This window comes from Pseudorasbora parva, chromosome 7 (genome assembly GCF_024679245.1).
Source record: "Pseudorasbora parva isolate DD20220531a chromosome 7, ASM2467924v1, whole genome shotgun sequence".
NCBI classification, from domain to species: domain Eukaryota; kingdom Metazoa; phylum Chordata; class Actinopteri; order Cypriniformes; family Gobionidae; genus Pseudorasbora; species Pseudorasbora parva.
This window is the reverse complement of record NC_090178.1, coordinates 19203550-19213062: the sequence shown is the minus strand read 5'-3', so window position 1 is coordinate 19213062 and position 9513 is coordinate 19203550. Positions and strand designations below refer to the sequence as shown.

Sequence of the window (9513 nt, the reverse complement as noted above, 5' to 3'; positions counted from 1 at the left end):
TGGCTGGTTTTAAGATATATCGTTCAAAAGGCATTTTTTTAATGAATAATCAGCAGCCATCCAATCTACACACGATTTTTCAGAAATCATTTTAATCTGCTGATTTGGTGCACCAAGATATCAAAACCCTGATATACATATATATTATTTTCTCAGAGTTCAAAATAACACCATTCATTTAAAAAAAAGAAAAGAAATCCATCATTGTAAACGTGTGTTCTGCTTTTGATCAATTTAATGCATGCTTGCTAAATACAAGTCCTAATTTCTTAATTTAAAAAAAAAACTGACTTTAGCACACTTGTTTGACTATATTACTGAAGACATTGAATATGCTTACATTGATATTTTATCAGTGAAATGATATTTTCTATTGCTAACCCAACCCCTACTTCTAAACCTACCATCGCAGAAACGTGCAAAACACTATATTTAAATAAAAACTTTTGTTTTGTTTTATTTCTAAGCATTTTCAACTAGGACCAGTGAAAAGTACTCACTAATTGGTTGCCATAATATTTCAATATATTGGCCCTCGGAAGTTTAGCCAAACATGTACACAATTATTGAATGCAAGACTATTTTGACCAACCCCATTACAAAATAACAACTGGTAAATTAAAATAATTACCACAAAGAAGCTACAAAAGTAGGCTGTTGTGTGGATTGCTGTTAGTATTGCTCTGATAAGAAATATATTCCTATATTCTAGAGTGGACAAATACAATTACATGACATCAAGTTCCAGACCATACATATTTCAGCAATTTTAGACAATGTTTGACTACTGCATTTTATCAAAATTTAAATCACACAGATTTATTAAATCCATTATTTCTACCATTTGCCAATACAATAGCAGAACACCAGATATTAAATGCAATTTAGTAATCAATTCAAGCTGTACTTGACTAGCTTAAACGGTGGCTGATTTAATCACTCATACTTCTGCTTACTGTAAACATCTGCATACAGTTTAAATTTTAGTTTGCCATGAATCCAGCCTGATCCAAATTTTACAGTACCATTCATGAATGTTCAGACAGGGCTCTATTGTCACGATGTCATTTGATCTTCGCATTTTGGTTTGATTGCAACTGTGGGGGGAAAACTGTGCTTTAAAAGCTGAAACATTTCATAAAGAGCAGGAACATATTTCTTCATTTGTAGTTTTCATTTAAACTCTGTTTGTTGCAGATCAGGAACAAAAAACTGTTGCAATGCTGCCTCATTCTGAGCCCTGAGCTCTAAGAACAATCTGAGCTCAAAACCCCCATCAAATGGCCCCTCTATTTCTTATTCTCATTCAGCCTTCTTAAAGACTTGCTTGGCAGTGACACCCTGAGCCCTCATCTCCTGCAGAGAGAAAGAGATAGATATGTGAGAGAAGAAAAAGGATGAATGACATTGTGAGAGATACATAGTAGTAGCCCAGTGGTCAGGATTAATTCAAGAATTGCAGACATTGAGAGAAGGTCCTACCAACATTGTGCTTCCAAGTAAAGCCTTGGAATACCAGGGTTGCTTCATGGAAACTATATTCCTAAAATGAATGTTCTGGCTCTTTAAATGAAAAGAACCATTCAATTAAACCAGGCAAGAGTTTTGGTTTTTAAAAGAAGTCTCCTATGCTCACAAACGTATTTATTTGATCAAAAACAAATACTATTGTGAAATATTATAACAACTTAAAGCTACGCTATATAACTTTTCCGTCCGCTAGAAGGCGCCTATTCAAAACTAAGGCGTAGTTTGATGATGCCATGTTCAAGCACAGAATCTTGGGAAATGTGGTCTTCACCTCACAGCTCGTGGGAAAGAATCGGGATAGGACTTCGGGCAGAAATCATGTTCATGGATGCGTTTTAAACGTTAATGTAGTATAAAGCAGAGCAGGACTAAGTGTTGAGGAGCTGAGCAAGGCCGCTGGAGCGATGGAAGCGCAACACATGGCTTTTTATTATGATGGGACAGTCGCGGGCGCCATTTACGCTTTTCCGGTCATGAGTATGAGGTAATGGTCAACGTAGCTCTGTTTATCATATTAGATACATTTAAGTGTGTTTAAAATGATGTTATGACGTTACTCTTTGCGTTTGCTCAGCGGAAATCGAGGGTTACTCAGATATGACGCAATTGACAGGCAACTCCCTCACAATTCAGAAATATTTGGAAACATTTGAGATATCGTAAGAACTCAACTGAACAAAATATATAACACTAGCCTGGTGGTTTTTGGATATTTTATTGCAAAAATTTAATTTATTCCTGTGAAGGCAAAGCTGAATTTTCCAGATCATTACTCCAGTCTTCAGTCTCACATGATCCTTCAGAAATCATTCTACAGGGGTGCAAACGCGTCAGGAGTGAAAATGGTGACAAAGAAAAGGAAAAGTGGATTAGTCAAGAGCAGTGAGAGATTTTCTCTCTTTTGTTGCTTGATTAATATGAATGACAGACAAAAGGAAAATTAAGATAGCTGTCGCTTTAAGCGCTGACCGTTTACTTTTATTTAAGACATGAATACGTTTACAAGGATACTTGCAAAGATGGGCATTTTGACAGGTAACTGTTCAAGTGCCAAATATAACTCGATTCAAAACTAACACACTGTGAGAAGCGGAATTGTCTGCGTCTCTCAGACAGCGGTCAGAAACTGTCTCGAGCAAATGGAGAAATGAGTTGTCTTTTGCTGCTAACTGCGATTCAAAGGTTTAAAATTACTTGTTTTTACACCGCAATGCTTACAAACAAATGAAACATTTGTGTGACCACGCAACACAGCAACCTCACATGAATGATTCACTTCAGAAGTGTGAGTCTGTTAAACAGTGTTACCAAATCCCTCCCTCTGAAAATCACTATAGGACTACCCTTAAAAGGGGTAGTTTTTCACAAAAGTTGCCAAATATGAAAATAAAGTAAACAGGTCTGCATGTGTGCATTTTTTTTTTTAAATCCTGTATGCTGATTTGCTTCAGTGAAAAGAATGAAAAGAAACATTCATCAATATTCACAACATATTATTTGATAAATGTAAATAAATATAAAATTCAAAAGAACAGCTTTTATTTGAAATAGAAATGTTTTGTGACATTATAAATGCATTTACTATCACCTTTGATCAATTTAATGTCCTGTATATAATTATCATGTATATATAAATACACACACACACACACACACACACACACACATACACATTTAAGAAAAATATATAATATCTATATTTATATACAATATAAATTATTTAAATATATTTATATACAGTATACACATGCAAATATTTTTAATATATACATTAATGAGTATATATATATATATATATATATATATATATATATATATATATATATATATATATATATATATATATATATATATATATGCAACAATTATACACAGTTCACATATACATATATATACACTTTTAGTTTATCACTATTATTAAATGTCAATCAATTAATAGTACTCCCCTATTATTATGTTATTTGAAAAAATGTACATATAGTTATCAAAACATTTTGTCCAGTTTTACATTTAAGTTCCTTTTTTAAAAGTCCTCCAGACACTAGATAACACATTGTATATGTTAAGTATTTCTGCAAGCCAAATTGCTTACCAAATGGAGGTGGTTTCCTTCTAACCAATGTGTCCAGCCTCTGCCCTCTTTCTCTCCTCTCTGCACGCAGACCAATTTATCACCGTCCCAGTCCACTGTGGTCTGAAACATATGGAGAACATTATCCATTAGCACCACACATACCACACTTTCCCACACTCCTTTGTCTGGTGGTTGTTCCTTTTAAAGGGGCCCATGCTACCCACAAATACATTTCAAATGGGTTGACGAGAAGGAGAATACCAAAACTGAGTAGTGCAAACAAAAAAAGAACCCCACAGACCTGGCACTTTCGCCCATCGACTGGTCCCAGGTCTTCAGTGAACTCCTGTCCTAAAGTGAAGTCCATGTCGAAGTTCTTAAAGGTAGTGACTGTCTTAATATTCATTTTGCCAGTGTTCACATCATGTTCAATATGTTTGCTGGGTTTCAGAATGCAGACAACTTTCCTTAATGCGTAATTAACATCTGATGAGAACAGAAAGAGAGTTTATATGAATAAGCGTATTGATTTAGCTTAATATAAGATTTGTTCTGGAATAAGATAATGATATTGAGTTCAACTGATTCAGTGTTCTCATTGCAGTGGTTTACCGGCCACTGGATAAGATTATCAGTGAGAAACTATTTGCATTTCAGTCTGTTTGTCAAATTCAGAAGACTTAGAATATGGTGCATGAGATGTATGGATATTTTTTATGATACTTTTATGCTGCTTGTCAAGCTCAAAAGCCCCATTGTTGCAAATGCAGACAAGCATGTCATTAAAAATTTCTCATTTTGTGTTCCACAGATTTTTGTAAAAAATAAATAAAGATTTTTTTAACAATATGAGGACATTTTTCATTTTACCATGATGAGATATACTCAGAGTTAATAAATGTATTCTTGAAGACAAGATGATAATTAGACTGTATTTCATTTCATTAACCCAAAATAAAGGGAGTCAGGTTCACAAAAGTTTGAAGGCATCGCAGTCAACACAAGAATCAAATTACAATCAAAGTGAGTCACTCTTGAGCTCACTTATTATGCTTAGACTGCAAAACTGAGAGAAAGTAACAAAAATATAAAACATAGTGTAGCTTACCCAAAGCCGCCAGATATTCCTCAAAATTACTCTGGGAAACCATGTGGTAAATGCCAGTATAATTAGGTTTGGACATTGTCGGTGTTTTGTTTTGTTTTTTCCTTCTTTCGTTTGAATTGAAATTAATCTGACTAAACTCTGTTGGCTCACTTTTCCCCTTTGGTTATCCGTATGGATCTGAATCCGTGTCTCCAGGCAGCACTATCGCATTGTACGTTAGTTAATTTGGTTAAATAATAGCGCGATTGACGCCGTTTCCTCGTTGTCCTAACAGCACAAGAAGTGTAGACACCGAGCAGAATCCGTGGTCAGTGTTTCCGGGAATCTATTCCGTGATGTTCCGTTGCACAACGAACCATGACCGAGCTCAGGTTCGTGCTCTCTATGTAAACCCGAAAGCAGATGTGACTCCTCCCAGACCAACTCAATTCTGAACAGAATAGCCAAATCCAGCCTCTCTTGGTTTGGTGGACTGGTTATCCAGAGCTTTTATCAAATAGTAACTTTATAAAATACACACCAAAAGAATGATTCATTTTGACCGTAAACAATTTCAGAAATAGTAATGCATTTAGGCCAACATGTGTGATCTAAAATTCAGATTACCACTGGTGAATGGTGATAGAACAGCTTGAGACCATGAAGTCTCACTCAACTTATAATATAAAGATGAACTGTAATAAAATAAAATATTAAAAATAAAAATATTATGATGTTAAACTTTATACAAAAACTTAAAAAAAAACAATTTCGCTTTTTTTTAAAAAGTAAAACATTAAATTGCAAAAAACGAAAATAAAACAGAAAATATTATAAATAAAAATACTACTAAAAAAAGATATTAAAATAGCACTGCACATTATGAAAATGTACTAAATGTGAAAACAATGAAAATGTACTAAATGTGAGAAGGTGATTTTAAATGTTTATCAATTATGTAGAGAATTTTTTTGTTTTTTTCTGGAAATGTAACATTTTTTTTTTTTCTCACCACAGCTCATGTGGATCTCTGTAAAGTTCATTAATTTCTCATAATGTTTCCCCCCACTGTGCCCCATGGTCAAACGGGGTCAGCCCTGTATGGGGCTCACTCTCTGATGTCCAGAATAAGAATGAAACAGGTTCATCTCACAGGCATCAGGCCAGAGTTAGTGCGTATCATCTCACCAGGACATCAACCTTTCCTTTCTGTCTTGCTGTTACAATAACATCCTGGAAAATTAAACATTCTATGCAAACATGACTTTATTTTATTACAGATTGTAGCCGTAATGGCCCGGGTTAACTTTGACCAGTCTTTAGACTTTTATTAAAACAGAGTGAGTGGATGATTTATTATCAATTACAACTTAGTGAATTTGCTTCAAAATTTATTTGACTAAATATTAAAAATGGCACAAATACACACAGAGAAAACAATATAGAAAGTTTGTTGGATAAGATCAAATATTTTGACATCTTTGAAAAATTCCTGGTTCAGTTTTCTTTTAAACAGTATGTCTGTAAAACAGCTGAAATTGTATTTTAAAATAAGCTGTACAAATACAAAGCTTAATTAAATCTCATCTTCTCTCATCTTATTTTTATCGTTTCCTGACAGATCCACTCTTCTTTTCCTCTGATTTCTGCTTTTTGACATCTTTCTTTCCCTTTGCTGCCAGATTCTCATAAACATCTTCATTTTTTCTGGAAAAAAAGAGTGGGGGATGGGGTGGGGTAAGCATAACAGATTAGTCACTAACTTGTAGCAATCCTTATAATCATCCCAACTTCTAGAGAAACAAGCAAGAAGTCCACTGCAATGCTTGGATATGAACATTTTCATTTAAACACTGTTAGATTTGAATATGTCATACATTAAGTTGTTTTAGTAAGCTCTCATTTTATTTGCCATTTACTGCAGTTTAAATGTTTTTGTCAGCACCTTTAGCTAAAATCTGACTTAACCCACATACATGTGAGAAAGAGAGAACTTTGAGAGAAAGTTGCCAAACTTTGTCCAGTAAGCCAATGATTAGTTAAAAGGTCAAACTGATACAATACGAGATCTGAGATAAAAAGCCCAACTCAATCCTTCTCTTTCTTTTTCAATGGGATATTGCACAACGGTTCTAAGGCTTCCAAAAAGCTTGTGTAAGCAGAAGGGCCGTGTGAGAGAGATCTTTGAACCGACAAAGTGGTCATTGGTTTAGGGAAGATACGGGGAGGAATGTCTCTTTACATTTGTGGGAGTATTTGAAGATACACTACAAGCTAACGTCTCAATTGCATACTCACTTTGCAGACGCTTTGCGACTGGCCTTCTGGTGTTTAGGCTGAATCGAAAGGTTTCCATATTCAGTCTCTGTTTCCTGTAGCAGAAAGTAAAATATTTTTAAAAATCAATAGCAATACTAAACAAGAGAGACAGAACTAGATATCAGTCTTATCTTCTTTTTTACAGTGTTGACTTTGATAAGCTATAAATCTAGGGCAAATAGTGTATATATATATATATATATATATATATATATATATATATATATATATATATATATATATATATATATATATATATCAGATATCAGCTGCAGCATGAAAAAGGCCAATATATCAAACCAATGGTTTATTATTTAACTGCATGAAAGCACTGTGTGGCCATTCTTGTATAATGTCTGTTGCACAGTCTAAGAGTAACCCTGTACCGTGTATGATCACACCAGTGTGATAACGTTCAGTGCACCCCAACTGCTACATTCAAATGTGCTTCCGTGCTTTGGCTGGCGCTGAACTACAGACGGATGCGCTCAGCGCTTGTTATATATAACAAATAACTATTCAGTTTATTATAGGTTTCAACATTTAAACCACAATATGTATTTTTCACCAATAGAGTACGCTTTTTCAAAACAAAGGCATAGCTTGATGACGCCTTGGATTGTATTATGTGTATGTGGAGTAACGCAGCGCTGTTTTATCATAATTATTAGATGCATTATTTGAGTGTGTTGAAAGTTCTGTTATAATGCTACTCTGTGCGTTCGCTCGGCAGCTACCATGAGACACTTTGCACATTGCAGTAAGCTAGATCGATATTAAGCATGGTAAAACATGGTACTTGTGGTAACTCAAGAAAACTAAATTTAAACGATAAGACTGCATTGAGCTATATAACAAGGATTCGTTTTCTGTGAATTAATGCATCCAAACAGTTGCTAGCCTGTCTAATACAACACACAATATATTACAGCGTCTTTGGTGATTCCATGGTTTCTACAAAATATTGATTGTAACATGGCTATGATGCCATTGATAGGCGACGCATAGACACAGTCCATGTCCCGGTTAAAATGCTTATTTCTCTGGATTTAAACATTCTTAGAAACATTTGGGATAAAGTAAGTCCCAAAATACACAAGTCATCAAAATATATAACATTGAATCCAAAAATCTTACATATTGTACTAGCAAAACAATACATTTATAGTTTTTATACCATGGTCCGCCTGAATACTTGATTCTGATTGGCTGGAAAGTCACACACACAGAGATCAGCAAAATAAACTTTAAATTATTTCATGTGTAAGGCCGGTGCCAGGAGGTCTGGCCCGAGAAACAAAGAACTCTCCTAATAATTAACATTTAAACACTCTCCTGCGACACCATACCGATACACTCACACCTCACCCTCACACTGCATATTACCACCTGTATTTGCCTTTTTTCCCCCTCCAGGAAGACACGTACAAAAGCTATATAACGTTAAGTGTGCACAATGAAAAAATATATGTGTTTACTATCATTTGAAATGTCTCTGGTAAAGTGATCTCATTCTCCCAGCTATAATAAAAACCTCCAAGAAGTTTTAATAAGTTAAAAAAATATTGTATGCCAGTAAGAAGGTGACCTCTCACAGATCTATAATACAGGATGTCCCCTGTATGTAAATAAATGCCCTCCTCCACAGATGTTGAGAACCCATTCAAACACAAATTCTGATTGGGGACAAAATCTAATTACCATAGTAACCACCATTTGGTTAAACCTATTGAATTATCTGGGTATGTAACCACTTTAGCTTTGCACCCCACATTTGGGTCCAAATTTGTATACGTCATAATTATTTGTAATATGCTGCAGAGTTTAGGAATGTTGCAAAGAGATCAGGGCTCGATACTGTAAACAGGTCAGCCCGTAATGCTGGACGTCTCAAGATAACCCAGCATTATGTAATTTTCAGAAGTCAGGTATATATTTCAATCTTTACTTCAGAGTATTTGATGTTATATGGATTAGGCTACCTTTGAATTGATTATTATACGTTATACATTTACCTGACTTTTAATAAATTGTTACACTTTGATTGATTCTGACTTGCTCTGGAATTATTCAGGTTATGAACGAGTATAATTTTAACAAAGGGTTAAACAGAATAATTAAATGTGCGGTTAAACTATTAAATATAAATAAATGACCAAATAACCATTTGGCATTCTAACCTAAATTCGAAATTGTGATTAAATGGAGTCAGATAAAAAAGAATTGGAATAAAATCCCTTTTCGAAGCTGAAAAGACAGAACGTGCATCGACCTTTACCCACCATCGTTAGCCTCCATTGGGATGATTTGGGAGGCCTTACACATGCGTTTTTGAACTTTGCTGTTTAAAACATGATCAAAACACAATCGAATTTAATGACAGAAGTCCAAATGTGACCATCGAACCACAAAACCACTCATAAGGGTGTAATTTTTTTAATTAAGATTTATACATCATGTGAAAGCTGAAATAAGCTCTCCATTGATGTATGGTTTGTTAGGA

The 9513-nt window shown here is 34.5% G+C and overlaps 2 protein-coding genes across 4 annotated transcripts in view; both read right to left on the bottom strand.

The window, feature by feature from the left end:
* Positions 1-66: 66 nt before the first annotated feature.
* rbp5 (retinol binding protein 1a, cellular) lies at positions 67-5122 on the bottom strand. The gene is made up of 4 exons (XM_067448444.1): positions 4713-5122; positions 3906-4090; positions 3623-3724; positions 67-1356 (listed from the first exon to the last, which is right to left on the bottom strand). Exons 1-4 carry the CDS (start codon positions 4786-4788, stop codon positions 1303-1305), a joined length of 417 nt encoding a protein of 138 aa, XP_067304545.1. The 5' UTR covers positions 4789-5122; the 3' UTR covers positions 67-1302.
* Positions 5123-6065: 943 nt separating this feature from the next.
* The window catches only part of ptpn6 (protein tyrosine phosphatase non-receptor type 6), a 30117-nt gene continuing 26669 nt past the window's right edge, over positions 6066-9513 (bottom strand). For all 3 annotated transcript variants that reach the window (XM_067448440.1, XM_067448439.1, XM_067448438.1), the window contains 2 exons: positions 6990-7063; positions 6066-6398 (listed from right to left, as the gene is read on the bottom strand). In XM_067448440.1, coding sequence (XP_067304541.1) covers positions 6296-6398; positions 6990-7063 — 177 coding nt within the window. In that variant the 3' untranslated portion in view covers positions 6066-6295. The remainder of the gene's footprint in view (positions 6399-6989; positions 7064-9513) is intronic.

Coding starts and splice junctions, on each gene's coding strand:
- rbp5 (XM_067448444.1), bottom strand. CDS start 4,788: ATGTCCAAACCTAATTATACTGGCATTTACCACATGGTTTCCCAGAGT. Junction 4,091..4,712: donor GGAATATCTGGCGGCTTTGG/GTAAGCTACACT, acceptor TGTTCTCATCAG/ATGTTAATTACGCATTAAGG. Junction 1,357..3,622: donor AAGGAAACCACCTCCATTTG/GTAAGCAATTTG, acceptor TTCTCTCTGCAG/GAGATGAGGGCTCAGGGTGT.